At 44.7% G+C, this 22,169-nt stretch overlaps 1 protein-coding gene across 1 annotated transcript; it reads left to right on the forward strand.

Moving 5' to 3' along the window:
- The first annotated feature begins 4,440 nt into the window (after positions 1 to 4,440).
- CETP (cholesteryl ester transfer protein) lies at positions 4,441 to 21,844 on the forward strand. The gene is made up of 16 exons (XM_035118272.2): positions 4,441 to 5,480; positions 5,667 to 5,781; positions 8,238 to 8,372; positions 8,673 to 8,743; positions 8,997 to 9,084; positions 10,834 to 10,903; positions 11,646 to 11,706; positions 12,290 to 12,381; positions 14,192 to 14,371; positions 15,446 to 15,496; positions 15,721 to 15,891; positions 17,162 to 17,229; positions 17,759 to 17,801; positions 18,555 to 18,624; positions 19,980 to 20,065; positions 21,128 to 21,844. The coding sequence occupies exons 1-16, from the start codon at positions 5,357 to 5,359 to the stop codon at positions 21,200 to 21,202; spliced, it is 1,500 nt and encodes a 499-aa protein (XP_034974163.1). The 5' UTR covers positions 4,441 to 5,356; the 3' UTR covers positions 21,203 to 21,844.
- The last annotated feature ends 325 nt before the right edge of the window (positions 21,845 to 22,169 follow it).

Consider the following 22,169-nt stretch of genomic DNA (forward strand, 5'->3'; position numbering starts at 1 on the left):
TCTATCTATCTATCTATCTATCTATCTATCTATCTATCTATCTATCTATCTATCTATCTATCTATCTATATGAAATAAAAGTAGAACCCATAACAGAATTTGCTGCATTGAATAAAATAAACTGTCCTGGGATTATAAGGACCATATGTAAACTCTGTCCTTCAAACCTCCAAATTCACTGAAAGATCGGGTCCCTTCTTTAGTGATGTGAATGTCCGGCAGTAACCCTTGAAAAAGGTATCTGAGGCCATTCACTCTTTCAACTCAGGATGTCTGCTTTCAGAAGCAGAACAAAAAGGAAAATGCTGGAAAGCATTATTGCTATTTTTAAAGCTGCAAATTTTATAGCCAGTGGCTGGAATCCAGCTAAAGTTACTCACGGTGAAGATACATCAATGGGAGAAGTTAGTAGTTGCAACCATCTCATGACCATCTTCTACAGAACCTGTAGCGAAATCCTATGCATGTTGACTTGGAAGTCTATCATAACCAAAGAAATGAGCATAGGAAAACAGCCTTTGGGTTCCTCCAGATGTTCGGTTTACTGAGTACTCATCCTGATTTCATTGACCAAAGCTTTTGTGGTGTTTAGATTAAACCTCGTCTTTATGGAGCATTCATTTAGATTTGTTTGCAAAGAGTTTGTCCAGCAGTGAGTGCTCACCCCAAATTTATGCCAATTTGCATTGGGATGGGATTATGAGACTTCTCAGTAATTGTTCATTCATTACACACTTTTTGGTGACCTTCCTATAACTTTTCCAACTGCAAAAAGTCAATATTGAGTCTGAGGTGCCTTTAATAGTGTCTCTCTAACGGCTTATCCACACTTCCATTTGGTCTGTGTTTCATTGCCTTCTCCCGTGCTTTCTCTTTTTAAAAAATTTTTCTTTAATTTTCCAAATAAACAAATTACATTTCATCTTAAATTCGCCCTTCTCAATCCTTTCGCTCTGTCGAGCTTGTGACTTCCCTCCCTCCCGCCATTCAGATTTATTGCTCCTCTCATCTCGCAGTTCCTTTTTGTAAAAATTAACAAGTTCACATCGTAGGATTTATTTCAGTCCTGCAAGTGTCTTCAAACTTCTACAGTTCTTCTCTATATAGTCAATAAATTTACTCCATTCCTTCTGGAACTCTGTCTCTCCCTGGTTTCGGATCCCGCAGGTCTACTTTGCCAGTTCAGCATAGTCCATCATCTTCGTTTGCCACTCCTCAATCGTTGGTATCTCCTGTGATTTCCACTTTTGGGCTAGTAAAGTCCTCACTGCAGTTGTAGCATACATAAACAGTCTCTGATCTCCTTTTACAATTTCTTCTCCCATTAAACCTAATAAAAATGCTTCGGGTTTTTTGGGGAAAGTATACCTAAGCTCTCCCGTGCTTTCTCAGCATAGGTCAGAGAGATTTTTCTTCTGTCCTGTCGCTTTCCCCGGGCAAACTTACTGTTTACTGCTGAATCAGAAGAAATGTCAATATGCAAAAACCCGATAGACTTTGTTCTGATTCAGAAGTAAATTTCAGGTTTTCCCAGGGAAAGTGACAGGACAAATGAAAAAGCTACAAAGCACAGAACGAGCAGAACAAGTGTGGATGAACTCTAACTTTTCTTTGACTTGGACTTGGACCCAAGGGTTAGCTTGCTTGCATTGATTAGTGCAGGGGGTAGGCAAGGCTTACCAGGCATGGGCCAGATCACTTCTGTGGAGATCCTCCATGGGCCGGGCCAGCACAGCACAACGCCGGAAATTGCATCTGCCCATGCCCAGATGCCGAAAATCGCGCCTGCGCAGAAGCAATTTCCGGCATCTGGGCATGTGCAGAAGCAATTTCTGGAGCTGCAGAAGAGAGTCCCCGTGCTGTGCCACACCGCTTTAGCGCAGTACGCAGGGACTCGCCGAGCAGGTGGCTCAGTTCAGGGGTGGCTCATGGGCCAGTTAAGCAACCCTCATGGGCCGCTTCCGGCCAACGGGCCTTAGGTTGCCAACCTCTGGATTAGTGCGTCAGTCCCCAAACTCTGTCCCAGGAAAGGCCTGCATATCTATAGTGAGATACTATTCAGTTAAATACAGTGGTACCTCCGGTTACGAACTTAATTCGTTCCAGAGGTCCATTCTTCACCCGAAACCGTTCTTAACATGAGGCATGCTTTCGCTAATGGGGCCTCCCGCTGCCACCGCGCCGGTGGCATGCAACTTCCGCTTGCATCCCGGGGCAAAGTTCACAATAAGGCACATCTATTTCCGGGTTAGCAGAGCTCGTTACCAGAAGCAATCGTAAGGAGGATGGTACGTAACCTGAGGTTCCACTGTGTTGTTGTTGTTGTTTAGTCGTTTAGTCGTGTCCGACTCTTCGTGACCCCATGGACCATAGCACGCCAGGCACTCCTGTCTTCCACTGCCTCCCGCAGTTTGGTCAAACTCATGTTCGTAGCTTCGAGAACACTGTCCAACCATCTTGTCCTCTGTCGTCCCCTTCTCCTAGTGCCCTCAATCTTTCCCAACATCAGGGTCTTTTCCAAGGATTCTTCTCTTCTCATGAGGTGGCCAAAGTATTGGAGCCTCAGCTTCACGATCTGTCCTTCCAGGGAGCACTCAGGGCTGATTTCCTTCAGAATGGATAGGTTTGATCTTCTTGCAGTCCACGGGACTCTCAAGAGTCTCCTCCAGCACCATAATTCAAAAGCATCAATTCTTCGGCGATCAGCCTTCTTTATGGTCCAGCTCTCACTTCCATACATCACTACTGGGAAAACCATAGCGTTAACTATACGGACCTTTGTTGGCAAGGTGATGTCTCTGCTTTTTAAGATGCTGTCTAGGTTTGTCATTGCTTTTCTCCCAAGAAGCAGGCGTTCCAGTACAGGTTCCACTGTACTGTACTTCAATTTCATCCAGATGCTTTCAGGGCCAGGTTATAATACCATTTCAGTCCAGGCTCCGGGCATCTTTTCCTCCACCCTTTGCTAAGCCTGAGGGAGCCAGTTTCTCCACTAAAAGGTTGCCAGGAGTCATTCACCTCTTTTGACTCCGGATATCTTAGCAGAACACAGCAACAATTGGAGCTGGATCTGCATGGAGAGCTCGTCCACCCTGGACTCCAGGGACAATGGAAAGGCTTTGCAGGAAGATGGTGGCAGATTTATAAACACCAAGCAGGGATAATCTGAAACTCTCAGTCAAGTTAGCACTCAAGAAGCCATTGATGGCAGGAAGAGAGATAAGGGTATTCTTGTGCAGGCCTTTTTTCTGCTGGAACTGAAAGTGCTTTTTGTCAAATCACATTGTTGAAATTCCTGGAAGTTCCCAATTGGATTTTTTCCAAGAGAGAAATGCTAAGCAATCCACATGGCGTGTCATTTATTTAGTGTGCTGCTTTCCATCAGAAGTGACCCCAAAACAGTTTGCATACAACAATAAAACACCACCAACAATATACATAAAATACAATTAAAAATAGCAAGAAAATAATAACAATCCATATAAGGATGTAAAGAAGGGTGAAACTGAACTAGGTTTTGCCTCCAACGCTTGAGAAACAAGTGAGTCTTCACCCTTTGAGGCAAGCCCATTAGTATTGTAACCATTAGTGTTGTAGTCGAGGGAATCCCACAACTGGGGTGCTGCCACAGAGAAGGCCCTGTTCCACGTCCCCACATGACACACAATATCCACTGGTGGAACCATAACTAGGGCCGCTTAGCTGACCTCTGCTCTAGGCTTTTGGTTCTCAAATAACTGGAGCAAACATGTTTACAGATAGAAGAGACTGGCTGCTGGATCAGACCAAGGCAGGCAAGTCCCCCCCAATGCTGGCCGGGAAGCCCTCACTCTCCCTCCTCTCTTAGCTCCTGCCTAGAAAGTGGTGTGCCAGCCCATAAATCACTGTTCCCCTCTCCTGGGTCACTCTCCTGTTTTCCTGGCACACAGTCTTCGGACTCCTATCAGTCCCTGACTGCCTAGTGGATTAACCCTTTGGGGTCCTCCTGCAAGATGCAATGAGGACTAGCTGTGGATGGGTTTGCTTTAGTGTAGGAGTGGGAAAGGGACGCGGGTGGCGCTGTGGTCTAAACCACTGAGCCTCTTGGGCTTGCTGATCAGAAGGTCGGTGGTTTGAATCCCCGCGATGGGGTGAGCTCCCATTGCTCGGTCCCAGCTCCTGCCCACCTAGCAGTTCCAAAGCACGCCAAAAAAAAAGTGCAAGTAGATAAACAGGTACCGCTCCAGCGGGAAGGTAAACGGTGTTTCTGTGCGCTGCTCTGGTTTCAGTGTTCCGTTGCACCAGAAGCGGCTTACTCATGCTGGCCACATAACCCGGAAAAACTGTCTGCGGACAAACACCGGCTCCCTCGGCCTGTAAAGCAAGATGAGCACCGCAATCCGGACCGTTACCTTTTTTGTGAGTGAGAAACTCAATTCACCTGACTTGGAAGTGGGATGTGAATTTCTGTAGAGCTGTGTCCATGGTGAAAGCATAGTTGCAGCTCACGAAATATGATTGCTGGGAAGCTGCTGATTTTGTCATTGTGTGTTATTTTGATTCATTTATTCTATACATTGAACTTTTGTTGCATTTTACTTTTGTTTTAATATGATGTCCATGACTCTGTGGGCCTTTGGACCAGAAAGCAGTAAATAAACAAACCATAGCATAACATGCACAAACGGATGTTACACAAACCATAATTTAAGAAGGAAATTGACAACCTTTGTTGCCTGTTCTAGGGACTTCTCATTGAGAGATCTGGTTGGCCACTGAGAGAACAGAGTGTTTGGCTTCCCCAACATAATGCCCTCCAGATGTTTGGGACTATAACTCCCATCCGCAGCAGCCAGCATGTTGGGTTGAGGGGAGCTGACACCCAAAACATCTGGAGCCTGCTGTAGAGACTTGGACGAGATCCACATCGTGCCTTTTAAGTACAATACTTAAGTACAAAGAATCCTGGGAGCTGTGGTTCCCTCCTACAGAGCTATCATTCCTAGCACCCTTAACAAACTACTTTTCCCAGGATTCTTTGGGGGAAGTCACATGCTCTCAATGTGTGTTGGATGTGCTTTTAAATGTATGTGGTGGATCTGCCCTTGCACAGATTTTAGTTAATTCACATTCAGCTCCAGATGTCTCTGGACAGGCAAAATCATGGTTCTGCAGGGGTTAAGTGGGCTGCAAGAACACGAGGAAAGCAAAGAGGCTGGTCTGGAGCAAGGAAGTGGGTCATGTCCTGCCTGAGGAGGAGTAGAGCCATGGGGAGTACAAGGGAGGCAGCTACCTTTCTGGTGGGGACAGTGGAAGGCAGTCGCTCTTGGGGTTTGCAGCTCGAGGGCACCCTGGCTTTGGCAAGTATCAGAAAAGGATGGCAAGAATCCTGATTATGTTAGTGAGTCTGCTCAGCCACTCATTGGCTTGCAGTGCTGAGCCGTCGTCTTTCAGGGACACGGGCGTTGTCTTCCGAATGACGAAGCCAGCTGTACTAGTGCGTAAGTCGTTTAGTTACCTTTGCTCTTGCTAAAGAGCAGCTGTCCCCAATCTGGTGCCTTTTGACCGATGACTCTCACTGGCCCCAGCCATCTCTGGAGGCACAGTGTTAGGTCTGGCATGCTGGCGCTGAATAGTGGGGCGAATTCACTTCTACTGATAGCACTGTTCTCATCCTCTCTTGGCAGTCAATGAGAAAACTGCTCATATCATACAGACAGCCTTCCAGCATGCAGACTACCCAGACATCAAAGGGGAGAAGTCGATGCGGTTTCTTGGGAAGATTGCCTATGGATTGAAAAAGTAAGTGTGGCTCTACTTAAGCTCCCTTATTTATATCTCTCCCGTCGCAAACCTGTTTAGCTCCGTTTTGCTGAGTTTCTCATTTTCTTAGTCTCAAGTTCAGTTCTCCACATAGCTGCATCTGTGTGCCATATTTTTTATTTTAAAAAGTCCAGATGATTATTTGTCAACATTTTAGTATGATTATCTTAAAACAAAATTTTATACACACTTTTGCCTTGCATACATATTTTGCAAATATTTTTTTCCAAATATAATTTATTTATAAAAATGATTTAAATAATAGAATCATAGAATTGTAGAGTTGGGAGGGACCCCAGGGTCATCTAGTCCAACCCCCTGCAATGCAGGGATCTTAACTAGATCATACAATACAGATGCCTATCCAGCCTCTGCTTAGAAACATCCAAGGAAGGAGAGTCCACCACCTCTCATGGGAGTCTGTTCCACTGTCGAACAGCTCTTACTGTCAAAGTTCTTCCTAATGTTTAGTCAGTATCACTTTTCTTGCGACTTGAATCCATTGGTTTGTGTCCTTCCCTCCAGAACAGGAGAAAACAAGCTTGTTCCATCTTCCATGTGACAGCTCTTAAGATATTTGAAGATGGCTTTCATATCTCCTCTGAGTCTCCTCTTTTCCAGGCTAAACATGCCCAGCTCCCTCAGCCATTCCTCATGAGGCTTAGTTTCCAGACCCATAATCATCTTGGTCACCTCCTCTGCACACGTTCCAGCTTCTAATATCCTTCTTAAATTGTGGTGCCCAGAACTGGACACGCAGTACTCCAGGTGTGGTGTGACCAAGACAGAATACCACTATTTTGGGGGTGGGGACAGAGCTGTTTATAACAATTATATGTAAAATAATACCATGAAAACCATTTAAAATGTTAAAATCAGAAACCAGCTCTTATGCACTTTATCATGCACTTTTATATTAAAATGCATTTTTTTTGTACGTTATTTTTACTAACGTGCAATTGTGTGTGTTTGTGTTTGCATTTTTGCTCTCACTATTTGTTTGGAGAACTGTATTGCAAAATTCGTAAAACTGCAAATCCTGAAGGATGGGTCTGGTTTCGGTTTGCATCTTGTTGCAGAAAGTGCACATTTGGTAGATTTGCCTTTAAATATGAACTAGGTCCAATTTCTCTGCCAGCCTTCACCTTGCCTTAAAATAGGGCTCTTAAAATGCCATATCCCAGGTCAGACTATTTGCCAGATAACAGTGCTGTATTTTCCAACTGGCAGCAGCCCTCCAGTTCCTCAAGCAGAGGCCTATCCCATCTGCTCCTCTTTGGTCTTCAGCTCCTAGGTTTGATCCCCTGGTTTGGATCACAACAGCAGCAGCACCTCATACAAATGGATAGTAAAAAAAGAGAGAAAGAAATGAGTCCCCAATCTCCTTCATGCACAAATACCTGGTAGCATTTTACTAGCTGATGTAGGATGGGAACTGCTGCCAAATGGAAAACTGTTCAGGTCTGCCTTTACAAAATTGGCTTGCTATGATTTGGGAGGTATCTTTAAATGTTTAACACAGCATGGCATAGTGGTAAGAGATCAAGCTACAACAAAACAAAACAAAACCCCTTTGGTGCTACCTGGTTTCTCTTCATTTCCTATGCCAATAAATCTGCATTCCCAATTAAACCACCTGCAACACAACTACCCTTACGGAGAGATTTTGTATCTTAATCTATTTTAGTACCGCATACTGAAAACTATGGTCCATGGGGTCACGAAGAGTCGGACACGACTAAATGACTAAACAACAACAACAATACTGAAAACATGTCTATTATGTGGTTGAATCATGGTACTCCACATTTTGTTTGCCTTTAATATATGTTTACTGAAATTCAATGCAACACATATTTTTTTAAAAAAGGGAGAGAGAAAAGAAATGTGCCAAGTCTGAGCTGGTTGCTTTGCTGGAAGAGAAGGTGTAATAGCTTCAGCCCCACCTATCCACATTTTGACTTATTTGACAATAAATTTCTGGATTGAGTAGAGCAGCCTGTCCTGGAAGAGTGACACCGGTGGGGTGGTGGTGGTGGTTTGCCTCTAGGGAAGAGGAAGCTCACCAAATGCAGGAGGCAAACACTTGGAAGAATGTGACACTCAGAAGCAGAAGCACTTCTTTGCTAGCTGGGTTTGATGGGAGGTGCAGTCCAAAACATCTGGAAACTCAGGGAAGGCTGATGCAGAAGGCTATGATGAGATGTGCAGGGCTCTAGATCACAACCGTGTCACTTCTATATATGATGTGTTGTGTGTGACCCACAGCTAAAGCTACCATGCAGGATTATGCTAGCAATGGGAGGGCTTGGATGTGGTCAGTGAAGGCATCTGATCCCAAGGGGACCTGGGGATGTCTATGTGCCTCTTCCAGCGAAAAAGCCCAGCCGGCTTCAATTGTACTAAGCCAGCCATTCTTTGCTTCCCTTCTGCAGCATCCATATTGGACAACTGACGATAGAAAACACCACAGTTGACCTCAAGGAGGACGACGCCATTGACATCGGAATTCAGAATGTTTCTGCTTCCTTCCAAGGAACCCTCAGCTATGGCTACGTGGGTGGCTGGGTGTGAGTATTTCCAGAGAAGTCCACACCTGCCAGTTTGGTCCTTTTTTGGGTGGGGGGGAGGTGATGCAGGTGTGAAAATGGAAACACCAGCTTTGCATTTACCACACAACCCCCGACTGCATCACATCCAAACAGCACAACATTGGCTGGCACAGAGCCTAAGGTGTGCAGCAGCGCGTGTGCTCTGTTCCAAAAATGCCATCCGTCCTGGTTGATTCCACGTGTTCCCAAAATATCACACTGACATTCTATCTAAGAGCATCTCTGCAACAGATATCATTGTTAAAAATATTGTCACAGGGTGAAGCTCATCCATTCTATTGACTTCGAAATTGAATCATCCATTGATCTGCAGATAAACGTTAAATTGTGTAAGTAGTTGTGGAATATCCTTGGCTATTGAGACTGGTTAGAACGAGGGCTTAATATACGCAAGAGGCAGCAGGTGGGTGTGATGAGATGAGATTCAGGGGGAGGGGTTAAGGAAAGCCAGTTTCTCCTGTGGTGTGAAGTCTGGTTTATTATCTCTGGTTTATTACCCCCTTCCTGGAAAACTAGGGAAGGGAGTACCCAACTGACTCCTGGTTCCTAATAACCTGAGCCATTTGCTTCTCTATTGGACAGTGATGGACGAGGGGCGTGTGATAGTGGACACCTCGGACTGTTACCTGACTTTCCACAAGCTGACCCTGCATCTACAAGGAGACAAAGAGTATGCTTTATTATTTGAAATCCACACCAGGGTTTAGTAGTGTCTGCCTTTCACTTGAAGGACTCCCATATTCATCAGGCTAGAAACATAAGAAACTGTGTTATACTGAGCCCAGACCATTGGTCCATCAAGCTCAGTGCTGTCCACCTTGACCAGCAGCTCTCAAGGGTTTCAAGCAGAGTTCTCTCCCAGCCCTACCTTGGGGACTGAATCTTGAACCTTCTGATGTGCTCTATCACCAAGGTACAGTCTTTCTGTATGTAGTCTTATGTAGCTGCTTTGCCACTATCAACATCCCATTTTGCTGACCCATGAAATCAGAAGCCTAAAAGCCAAACTTCCCATAAGGTTAAGCACATCATTGGCAGTTAGTTTCATTGAATAACCTGTGCAGAGGTGTGGGAATGTTGTGGACAGTAGGAGAGAATATACTGATGAAATATTATCCTTTCTCACTCACGCTAGTGAGTCAGTAGCAGAGTACATTCCCCAGTATATTGCAGGAAGCTAGTTGGTAGATTCGTTTGAATCTCTTTACTTAAGCAATCCAGTCTGGCTTGTCCAGATTGGGTTTATTCCTGGTAAATCCCCTTTGTTCAAGCTTAAAAAGGATAAAGACACAGCACTTCTTTCTTAAAAGTAATGATAAGAAGTTTACTTACATTCAGTTCACAGTAGGTTCCCTGAAGGCAGACTTTAGCTTGAAGTTACAGAAGAGAGTTTGAGTTCATCCCATATGGGAATGAGCCCATGTGCTGCTGGCTGAGATTCAGCACACAGCAAAATAGCATCAGTATCAGAAGAGAGCAGCAAAAGAGGAAGATGGCTGTGTGACTGGCCCTTTTACAGGGTCTCACAGGGTCACACCCATCTACCTGGTCACATGCAGGGGGAGGATGCTCCAGACAGATGTGACAGGAAGTCCTCCTGGCTGGAGTAACATCCCCCTGTGTGTCCACTCTAGGCAAACAGGAAATGTTGTATTTGACTGCTACAGTGATGTTACAGTACATCCCACAAGAGGGGCATTTTCTTCATGATCCCGTTGCATGGGAAGGGGAGGTTTCACACTTACAGGCTGGTCCTGGCTGAAATTCTGCCTCAGAATTGAGGGTTCCACATTTGCTACTTGAAAACAAAAACAGAGCTGTTCTAATTTTTTGTGTTTAGCAGTATGTCAAGTTTGGCCTTGAGCATCTTTTAAGATAAACCTTATTAAGAAGGGCAACCCAATACATTTTTCTGCCCGGAGCAAAGTACAAGATGGCAGCCCTTCCCAATCCCAAATCCAGAAGTCTACTAGACTGACAGTTGAATCTGACCTCAACACTATTGATGGGCCCGCATTCACCACCACACCTGAGGCAGCAGGCTAGTTAAGTGGGGCAGGCCCAGGTTGTGTCTCATGGGCAGCGGAATGTTTGGGAGGTGGCTTATGAGGAACCTATCCCCATAGCTTCTGTCACCTGAGGCAGGCGCCTCACTTTGCCTAATGGTAGAGCAGGCTGTACCTTGCAAGGCTTTACTTGCTTGCCCTGACTTCTAATCTCCAGGGTGAATTAGGCTTTGGAAGCTTTAAGATGAAAGGTGCTCTTAATTGTTAGCATTTTGATCATCTTTGCATTTAGAATTAATGTTTAGATTTTCTCACTTAAGAGCCCATAAGATATAGTAGGACAAAAAAATCCAAATCCAAATGTGTTGTAATAATCAACTTCTCGAGCTCACATCCAGTCTTTCTCCATGCAGCCCAGGATGGCTAAAACAGCTTTTTACAAACTTCATCTCATTTACCTTGAAGCTCGTTCTCAAAAACCAGGTAAGAGACATGGAAGGGTAATTGACACAGGACTGATGGTGTCTGTTAAATGTCAAGCATGCTGTGCAATTGATTAATCAGGCTGCCCTATGGAAAATGAAGATATGGAAATACCCAATTTACATGATCTTAATGAAGCAATCATTTATCTGGCTTTCCTTTAAAAAAAGTGACTCAGGCTTTAGCTTTCAAGTCCTTGGGAAACAACAAAAGAAGTGTTGTTTCCTCACAGACTGCAGTCTCTGCCTCAGCCTCCTTTTAAACTAGGGGTATTTTTCCAGGTGAGTTTCACAAAAATATGCATATTGCCATAGCACTGCATTTTTTGTACACATTGATTGGAGAACTGCACTGCAAAATCTTGAGAAGTGTGAATTTTGGAGGCTGTTTGTGTTTCACTTTGCATGTTGTTTTGGAAAGCGTGAATTCATAAATTCGTGTTTAGATGTGAACTGAATTTAATTCCTCCTCAACTCACGCAATACTATTCAACGGTGCTGCTTCACACATCCATCCGTGAGCCACCCAGGAAACTGCCTTATACTGAGCTAGGTAGACCATCTAGCTTAGAATTGAGCTTAGTGCTGCTTACAATGACTGGTAGCAACTTGCCAGGATTTCAGGTAGGGCTCTCTCCTAGTCCTAGCAAGAGATGCCAGAGACTGTACCTGGGATCATCTGCTTGTTGAGCTACAGTCTTTCCCCAAACAAATGTTTGAACATCTTTTCCCCTCTTTTACAGGTGTGTAAAGAAATTAACTTTATTTCTCAGCTACTGGCAGATTATGTGCTTGAGACGTCAGGTAAATCTCCAATCACTTTTGTTGCTGTTCCATTTTTAAAAATTATTATTATTATTATTATTATTATTATTATTATTATTATTATTATTATTATATTTATACCCCGCCCATCTGGCTGAGTCTCCCCAGCCACTCTGGGCGGCTCCCAATCAAATATTAAAGCAATACAGCATTAAATATTAAAAGCTTCCCTAAACAGGGCTGCCTTCAGATGTCTTTTAAAAATAGGATAGCTGCTTATTTCCTTGACATCTGCCTTCAGGAGGCAGTGATGGCAACCAACCTGGATGGCTTGAAAAGAGGATTAGACCAATTCATGGGGGAAGTGGCTACCAATGGCTACTAGCCAAGATGGCTGTGCTCTCTGCCCCCACAGTCGGAGGCAGCAATGCTTCCAAATTTCAGTTGCTGGAAACCACAGGAGGAGTGGAGAGGGCTCTTGTGCTTGGGACCTGCTTGCGGGTTTCCAACAGGCACCTGGTTGGCCACCGTGAGAACAGGACGCTGGACTAGAAGGGCCATGGCTCTAACTTAGTAGGCTCCTCAACATGTTCTAAAAGCACACTCTTTAATTTTCTGGTAGCCAACTTCCTTAAAGATGCAGATATCGGAATAGATATTTCTGTGACCTCATCTCCGGCAATCAAAGCAAATTACATAGAATCGCACCACAAGGTAAGACAATTCCCACAAAATAAACTTCCCTGTGTGAAGGAAAGGGCAATTGTTGATGACACAAACCCGGCCTCTTTATAGTTGCTGCAGGTGAGAGCCAGGTTACCTCCACACAATGGCTTCCCTCAAGAACCCTGAGAAATGTAGTTAAGGGCGCTGGAAAGTGTAGTTCTGAGGGATAAAATGAGTTCCCATAATTCTTGGGGAGGGGAGGGGAAAAGCCATGTGCTTTAAATGTAGGGTGTGAGTGTTGACTAGAGGTGTTCTTAGGCTTCTAGTTAAGGACAAATGCTGCTACTAATGGAACTTAAGTGCTCATTTTAATATAAAACACAATTGAGGACTAAGATGAGCTGGGCCAGAGGTAACAGTGGGTGGAACAATGGATATCAGAGGTTTCTACACATACACCTGTCTGCCCTCCATCAAGGCAAGCAAGAAGGAGGATTGCAGTGGAAAGGCACATCCTGGCGAGGCAGAAGTCCTGGAGGAGAGCCAGTGTGGCTTAGCAGAGACCTCCCCACCAGGCCAAACAGAGAAGCCTAGAGGGCCACATTTGTCCTCTAGGACTGCGATTCCCACCTGTGGGCTAAAGCTTCTAGCCTTCTTCTCAGTCACAAGAATGCAGGAGTTCCATGCAATTCCTCTAGAAGGTGGATAATTCCATCCTACGATTCTGAACTCGTCATTCTCCTAGTGCCTTTCTGTGTACAATGGCCCCTTTCAGCAGAAGTCCTGGTGTTTCTACCAACCAGAGCTGGCCCACCCATTGGGCCAGGGTCCACAGGGGCAGCAGATCCCAATCTAGATATTTCTTTCCCTCTTGTTCCTGGTGTCAATATTCACTCACCCCTTCTTCTCTGGCCAGGGGGGAGGACCATTTTGTGGTTTGCCGCAGGTGCCAAAATATATTGGGCTGGTCCTGTCACCAACCAATATGATGACAACAGCAAAGTTTCTTTACAGCAAACATACTTATTATGGCATAAGCTTTTCTGGACTATTGTCTGTTACTTCATCACTTGCATGAGGCATTATCCCCGGGTGCTCTAAGTACATGGGATTTTAATGAGGTGATTAGTGATCATGCTATGTGATTTTTATAAATTAAATACCAGGTGAAGAGGGAACAGTTGTTGCCAAGATTGCCCACAGGGTGCGAGGAAAGGGAGGGTTTGTACTTTGTGTGTGATTAATTTAAGTTTGTGTTCACTTCTGCTGTTTTTCTTTATATTTTTGTCCTTGCATGGTATTGAAGTGTCTTGTTTCAAATAAAAATATTTTAAAATTTCAAAACACAAGTAAATGTGTTGGATGCATTTTCCTGCATGGAGATTGTCGGTCCCTCCAGAAATCAAGGTGTTTATATGTGATTCCCATATTTCAATAACCCTTTTGCACTTACAAACATTTTTTTTGGGGGGGGCATACCAATTCAGTGCATGTCCCAACACTTTCTGCTGAAATCGCAACACTTTCTGTACTGCAAATGTTGGGGGCTGTATGTGTGTCCCCTGTTTTTGTTGCTCCACTGGAGTTACCCCTCCAGATGGTATTGATGCTGGGGAAGTATTGCAGAAGAACGAATACAGCAAAATGATGTGTGGAGGGTCCAGAATGAATCCACTGCTAATGCACTATTGTTGTGTTGGTGAACTGTTGCAGAGAAACTCCAGTCTGGAGGAGCCCTGCTCTTTGCAAGAAGCAAAGAGGCATTAGAGGCAGAGTACCTATCCTCAGAGGTACTCAAGGAACATCTGCAGTTGGTTTTCAGTTCATAAAGCCCACTCACATTTTCTTCTCTTGAAAGGGCCTCGTCGTGTACCAGAACCATTCAGGCATCTTCCATGACTCTGCATTCACACCGTCTCTGCTGACAGATTCCAAAATGGTCTATTTCTGGTTTTCAGACCAAGTCCTCAATTCTCTGGCCTTGGCAGCTTTTCTAGATAAGCGCCTGGAGTTAACACTCACAGGGGAAAAATTAAAGGTAATTTTTGCAGGTGGCCATTTGACTTGGCTTCAGTTGTGGGGTTCGGGTGGCAAGGCATGGTCATCTGCTGCTAGCGAGAAGCATCAGTTACACCCAGTTGGTTGGGCCAGGGAGCTTTTTATAGGGGCGGGGGATTCAGGGCAGAGCACCTGACCCACTCTGGCCTATCAGGGTCTCTCTTGCTAGTGTGGATGACCACCCTGTAGTTCCCCCTCTTGGTCAGGTGGTGTTGCTTGGGGTCAGTTGCTGCCTCTAATCACCCAGGTTGCCGATTTAGTCCCTTTCGCCGGCTCAAATCTAGATACTTAAAAGTGCTCGAAAGGGGCTCCCTTTTAAGGCGGGCAGAACAAACAAACAAACAAACAAACAAACAAAAGTTCATTCAACTCATTGCTTTTCCCACCCAACCTTCTATATATGTTATTCCACGTGTGTAAGACAACATACAATTTCCTCTTGTGCTTGGGACACATAAGCTGTGAATTTCCCTTTTTATTGATGTGCATTGGACATGTTCGTTGTTTAACTTTTGTTGTATGATGGAAGATTCACCTCTTCACCTTGAGCTTTCCGTATGTGTGTGTGTACCCACCCAATTCGTGATTGAATATTGTTTTCACTTATTTTAATTTTGTATTTTTATACATTGCCATAACCTACCCTGGTGGTGGTGGTGGTGGTGGTTCCATGCATAGAAGTAGAACTTAGTACAGTGGTACCTCTACTTACGAATGTTTCTACTTACGAATGGAGCTCCGTCCGCCATCTTGGATGTAGTTTAGATAGGATTTTTTTCTACTTACAAATTTTTAGATAGGGTTGCTTCGACTTACGATTTTTTTCACCCAATGCATTCCTATGGGATTAGACTTACAATTTTTTTCTACTTACGAATGTGTGTTTGGAACACATTAAATTCGTAAGTAGAGGTACCACTGTATATCAGAACTGCTGTGATTCCCACAATGCAGGGCTTGAACTAGATTGCCCTTTGCACCCTTTCCAACAGTTCTATGATGCTAGGGAATAAAAGTACATTTTCCTCCTTCATCTTTTGTGTCTTTCTTAAAGGAAATGTTTGAAATTGAAGAGCTGAAAACTCAACAGGAGATTGTGCAAAAGGTAACTTTTGACCAAATCCCAACCTATCATTTGACGAATAGATAACAGATGGTACCTGGATATTGCTTGAACTATTTTCAAGTCGCCGTCTTCTTCTTCTTCTTCTTCTTCTTCTTCTTCTTCTTCTTCTTCTTCTTCTTCTTCTTCTTCTTCTCAAGCTCTGTTGCTTGGCATCAGTGGCATCAGCAGCCACACTACTGTATGTCCTTCTTTATGTCCCCTAGATTTTTCGGGGTGCCTCCTACAATGTCTCCCTGGCTAAGGTGTGGAGCCTTGACCCTCCTCAGATTATCCTCCAGCCCGAAGGAACCATCGTGAAGTCATCTGTGGCTGTGGAGCTCAGTGTTCCTCTGCAAGGCGAAGGTCCCCCCTCTGTAGCTTTGTATTCTGAAAAGGTGAGTGAATTTGCATTTTGCATTTTGGAGACAGGAGCCCAAGACCCTCTGGTCATAAATCAGCCACCATAGGAACATAGGAAGCTGCCTTATTGAGAGCCAAACCCTTGGTCTATCCAGCTCAGTATTGTTCACACTGGTTAGCTCTCTGGGGTTTCCAGAAATAACAACAATAATTATAATAATAATAAATTTATTATTTATACCCTGCCCATCTGGCCGGGTTCCCCCAGCCACTCTGGGCGGCTTCTAACATAATATTAAAATACAGAAATCCACCAAACATTAAAAGCTTCCCTAAACAGGGCTGCCTTGAGATGCTTTCTAAAGGTCTGGTAATTGTTGTTCTCTTTGACCTCTGGTGGGAGGGCATTCCACAGGGTGGGTGCCACTGCCGAGAAGGCCCTCTGCCTCGTTCCCTGTAACTTGGTTTCTCATAGCAAGGGAACCGCCAGAAGGCCCTCGGCGCTGGACCTCAGTGTCCGGGCAGAATGATGGGGGTGGAGACGCTCCTTCAGGTATACTGGACCGAGGCCGTTTAGGGCTTTAAAGGTCAGCACCAACACTTTGAATTGTGCTCGGAAACGTACTGGGAGCCAATGTAGGTCTTTCAGGACCGGAAAAATCTCCCTCGGTCTTACTTGGAGGTGCCTTAAATTGAACCTGGGACTTCCTGGGTGCAAAGCAGATGCTCTTGCATGCAGCTATGGCTTTACAATTCTGTTAGGCTGCAGGTGGGCTCAGAGCATCAGGAAGAGAGCACTGCTGGGTCAGTCAGCTCAGGAGCTCTGCCATAAAGAGAACATCTCATAGAATCATAGAGTTGGAAGAGACCACAAGGGCCATCCAGTCCAACCCCCTGCGAGCAGGAAACATTGGGAGAGGGACAGTGGGAAAAGGGGCCCTGTGAATTCTCCTTGATTTCAACTTTTATTACTCCAGCACGTAATAAAAACCCTAAATTCTTCAATAAATCAGCTGTTGGGTTGTCTGACTTGTTCTAACTTAATAGGTCAGTTTTTAAATATCTCCTGTAAATCTGTAATCGTCCATTCATCAAGAGAGGTGATTTATTCCCTGTCCCACACACAATTCTTACTAATAAACATAAGAGCAGCTATTAATAAAATTGCCATCATTTCTCTGTCCTCTTATAAAGCAATTTCCTTGATGTAACCAAAGTTAGTAATAAAGTCATGATTTCTAATGCATTCTATGTTTCTTCAAATGCACTCACAAACCTTTCTGTTCTGCCTTTCCCTCCCTGCAGGAAGTCACCGTCACAATCCAAGCTTCGTATATGCAAAAAAACCTATACCTGCACCTCTCTGAGGCCATGTATGTATTGCGCTTCCATTGTGCAGAGAGAGGATGGGGGCTTCCAGGTGGTCACTGTTTAGAGGTGGGATCCAATCACATACTGGCAAACTCAGGTCCCACAATTAAAGTTGGTTTTGGCACCCGCAAAAGCAGACCTTTTGTGATGAGAGAAGTGCCAGGGAAATAGCCTGGGAAGCCTGGAATAACAATTGCTTGGCATAAGGGTGCCATAACCTCACAGAAAAAGCTGACTAAACAAGCCATCTGGAAGTTGCTAAGGGAGATCCACATCATGCATTTAAAGTATACCAAATGCACATTTAAAGCATGCGACCCCCGCCCCCCAAATCCTGCGAACTGTGGTTTGTTAAGGGTACTGGGAACTGTAGCTCTGTAGCTATTGTAGTTCCCTGGATTATCTGGGGAAATCATGCGCTTTAAATGTATGGGTGTGGCTTTGCCACTAGAGCTCCTACGTATGCAAAAGGGGCTGGGAAAGGCACCTGCTCATACTTCTTTACACTCTTGGCTTCTAATTCCCCTACAGGATAGAGATCAAAAAGCTTAAACGTGTTGCAGATATAGCTGTGGTGAGTATCTAGCATTCATGCTCCTGAGCTTAAAGTGTTGTTGATCTGAAACTATGGTAATCTTCCTCCTCCCACAAAGCTAATTTTTGCTCCACGAATTTCCTGTCAAATATTCCCTGGATGTGCCATCACCCCAAGATGTTGCAGTAGCATCAGTACTAAGATAAATACCGAGAGAGCTCTGTCCAATCTGGCAGGGTTGTTGTGAGAATTGCTGAAAGAATATATGGGAAGGGTTTTAGCATTTCAACGCAATGCACATGCCAAGTGTCACAATTCTTCTGCCTCCTGCTGCTGGGAAAATTGGACAGGGGTTCACTCAAGATAAGCCCAGTTTGGCAAAGTAAAATAATCTTCTGCTTTAACAACCAAATTTGTCCAGGGATTGAAGCATTGGGAGATTTTTGCATCCCCCACAGCACATAGCCTTTTGCAGAAACGCAAATCATATTTTGTTTCAGCTACTGTATTATGTTTTGTTTGTATAATTAACAGAAAGCTTCATTAAGGATATGCTTATACCTATATTTTAAAAAGCATAGGGTTGCACAGTCCATTATCTACAATCAATTGTTGGCCCTTCCTTCCTCAATCTTTACCCCAAATATTTTGCGGCACAGCTTCCATCAGCCCCAGGAAGCATGTTGCAAAAGGCCACATATATCAACGGCAGGGGTAGAAATAATGAACTAGTAATAAGAAGGTGAAAGACTTCTGCAATTCATGACTTTGCTCGCAATGTTTTCATTTCAGAATGATGAGACTCTAAAGCACATTTTGGAGAAAATCGTCTTAGCTGCCGGGATTCCAGAAGTGGTATCAAGTGAGTTTATTTGCTAAGTGTCAGTGTAGCAGCTCTGATTCCTGTGGAAAGCAAAACAAGTGTGTTGGTGAGGGAATTCACTTCAGTGGAGCTTGGCTCAGAAATGACTTTCCAGGGCTCTTAAGGAAAAAAAACCAAACCCATGTTGCAGGCTTTTGAGCCAACAACATACCCCTGTTGCTGGGTTTCTGAGATCTCTTGCGTGAACATGGATGACTTCTCCACACTTCCTCTTGTCTTGCTGCTTTCCCCTGGGGGAAACTGCTCCTTAGTGCTCAATCAGAGCAAATGGTAATTCAGGTTTTCTCTAGATGGATGTTTGCTCTGATTTAACACTGAAGAGCAGGTTTTCCCTGGGAAAAGAGAGGCAGGCTCTTCTCATGCCCCATCTGGCGATGTCAGGGACTGAATCTGAAACCTTGTGACACAAAGCATGTGCCCTTGCCCCAGTGGCAGACCTACATTTTGGGGGCCCTGAAGCTTGGCCTGTTACGAGGGCCTCTTCACAACCAGCAGTGAGGTCTAGGAAACCATTGTTCTCTTCTTTGGTGGGGTTGTTTTTACCACAACCTCTTCAACATCTGTGCTACTGACTATCAAACTTTGGGATTGTTGAAATATATACAACAACAAAAGAATCAATTTGAGACATGTGACTCAAATTGTGTCTACTAGATCCATATTTTTTTAATTAAAAAAAGCAATGTGGTCTAAAGTCACTTCTCGGGTCCCTCCAAGATTAGGGGCCCTGAAGATTAAGCTTACTTACCGTAGTTTCATAGTAGATTCCTGCCCCTGCCTTCCACTCCATTATGACCTGGCACATCTGGCCAGAACAGAAGAAGCTTCCTTATATTGAGTCAGATCAATTGGCCCATCTAGCTCAGAACTGCCCACAATGACTTGCAGCAGCTCTCCAGGGTTTTCGTAACAGAGTTTTCCCCAGCCCTTCCTGGAGGTGCTGGGGATTGAACCTGGGACCTTCTGCATGCCAAGCAGAGGCCCTACCCCTGAGCTACAGCCTTCCCCAAAAGGGATGCCACTTCTGTAAAACTAAATGGTGGTGGTAATTCCATTTCTTGCCCACCATTCACCAGGAGATTCTAGGGCAGCAATTTTAAAATACAATATTAGAATTAGTTTATTTTGAAACAAATTACAATAAAAAGACAGGCTAGGGCCTAAATTATATACATCTCAGCAGAGCATGACTTTTTTTCCTCATTATGTTGCACAAACTTCACGGGAGGCCAGAAAACTTCCCCGCCCAAAACAACAACCACTACTTACCCATTGCTGCAAACCATGGCTATTACTGTGACATCAGACAAATCTGGTTCAATTTGGTTTCACAGGATTTGAGAGGGGCATAAGTTCCCTGTTGAACAGCAGAGGACTCTACCATTTCAACATCATTGATCCTGAGATAGTAACCAAAAAGGCAAGTACAGCTTGATGTATTGGGGCTTATATATCTCCCAGCTCTATGTCAGTGACCAAAGAGCAAAAATAATTTGGGCTTGGCCCTTCCGTAGCAGTGGAAAATTCAGGGCACCCATAAAAGGGTTGATTTTATTTGGAAGACAGATTCCTGAGCCAATATTAAAGTGGGGTGCACAATCAAGTACACTGGCCATGCCAGATTTATAGTCCAAGTGTGTCAAAAATGCCTCGGCCCAGTATACCTGAAGGAGTGTCTCCACCTCCATCATTCAGCCCAGACACTGAGGTCCAGCTCTGAGGGCATTCTGGCGGTTCCCTCACTGAGAGAAGTGAGGTTACAGGGAACCAGGCAGAGGGCCTTCTCGGTAGTGGCGCCCGCCCTGTGGAACACCCTCCCACCAGATGTCAAGAAAATAAACTTTTAGAAAACATCTGAAGGCAGCCCTGTTTAGGGAAGTTTTTAATGTTTGATGTTTTATTGTGTGCTTATTATTATTATTATTATTATTATTATTATTATTATTATTATATGTCCCAGGCTGTATGTCAACTGTAGGGCTGGCCCTGGATGTTTTTCCATTAGAGGCAGAACAAAAATTGCTGCCCCTGCCGCCTCATTGCCATGTGCCCACCTGCCACACACCCACTGTTATGTGCGCACACGCCACCAGGCACACAGCACAGGAAAGTGGAGGCTGACAAGCACAGCAGGTGAAAAGCAACACACTCCTTGGAGACTGGATCTGCTGCCCCTCCCAGCCATCCAAAGCCTGCCACCCTGAGGCAGCTGCCTCACCTTGCCTCGTGGGGTGGCTGGCCCCGGCCAACTGATTTAGAAATGTTTCTTTGAGGCTTCTACACTACACTGAGTTTGACACTTTTGCACTTTTGATGTCTACAGCTTCCACAGCATTCCCTGCCTGAAAACTGGGCTGGATGTGTCTGTTGTTGCTCTACCAGTTGTTGTCCTGCTGGTAGGCAAAGATGTGTCCTGCCATCCTGTGTGTTTTCCATTGCAATTCAGTTTGCCCACTTCATCCTGCACTTTTCTTCCACCTAGGGACACTTAATTCTCCAGATGGACTTTGGCTTCCCACACCATTTGCTCGTAGAGTTTCTGAAGATTACTTTGTAGAAGGAAGAGGAGAAAGAAAATCAAAGGTGATCCAGGTGTATGAGCGATCTGGATGCCCAAGAGAGCTGGCAGCCCATTTAGTTCCATCTCCTTCCCTGCGATCCCAGATGGATTTCCTGCCAGGACTGAGGCTCTGTCTGTGAGTTTTATCCTTGTCTCCTGCAGGATAAACACTCTTGGAAAAAGCTCTGGGAATCCCTGGCTTTCAGTGTGACAAGAAGCCGAGTCTCCACAGCCGGAGCACAGTGCTTCAAAAAGGGATCGACATCCTCCCTACAAACAGTGTTGAGCCCATCTATATTGGATGTGTGATGGCTTTGATCAGCTTTCTCCAACCAGGACAACAGCTCCCATAGGGGGAAAGCATGAGCCTGGCTTGCTGGCTTCCATTTTCATGGTGCCCCCAAACCCCTTTTGGGAGTCAGTTTATGTGCATTGCTTAACTGCCACAATGACAGCAAGCTTTAGGAAATCGAGAATCGTGTCACTATGCACCTGAGTGTCTTGCCCTCTCAGACCACTCTGGGTCAGAGAAAGGACACCTTTCCACCAAATTCTGAAAAACTTTCTTTCTTTTTTCGTTTGAATGCCATGTGCTTCTTTTGCTTCCTAAAAATAAACCTGGTTTTCTGTTTTACTGCATTGCTGTGCCTGTTGTTGTCTAAACCTCCTTTTATACTTAAAACCCCCTGTAATCCCTGGTACTGACGAGGGAAATTTAGGTACCTCCAAAGGCCTAAAGGGCTGTTTAAAAAGTCCTGATTTTGGGGGGGGGGTTGGCTAGGTGAGCTTTCGGGTCCCTTGCAACTCTACAGTTCTGCGATTCTATGAGGTTACCTGACTCGTCTTGGTGAGCGCAGGATCAGCAGAGGGAATTACAGTTTTGGAGAGCTTTGGAGTTTTTTGGGGGAACTGGTTGTAGATACAAGAGGAGAAAGCTAACTGCAAAATCAAAACAAAAGCACCC

This window comes from Zootoca vivipara, chromosome 6 (assembly GCF_963506605.1).
Source record: "Zootoca vivipara chromosome 6, rZooViv1.1, whole genome shotgun sequence".
Taxonomy (NCBI): Eukaryota; Metazoa; Chordata; class Lepidosauria; order Squamata; family Lacertidae; genus Zootoca; species Zootoca vivipara.

Excerpts from the sequence above, each read along its gene's own strand:
- CETP (XM_035118272.2), top strand. The coding sequence starts at position 5,357 with ATGGCAAGAATCCTGATTATGTTAGTGAGTCTGCTCAGCCACTCATTG. Across the intron at positions 8,744-8,996 it reads GCAGATAAACGTTAAATTGT|TGATGGACGAGGGGCGTGTG; the intron begins GTAAGTAGTTGT and ends TCTATTGGACAG. Across the intron at positions 17,230-17,758 it reads CTGCACCTCTCTGAGGCCAT|GATAGAGATCAAAAAGCTTA; the intron begins GTATGTATTGCG and ends ATTCCCCTACAG.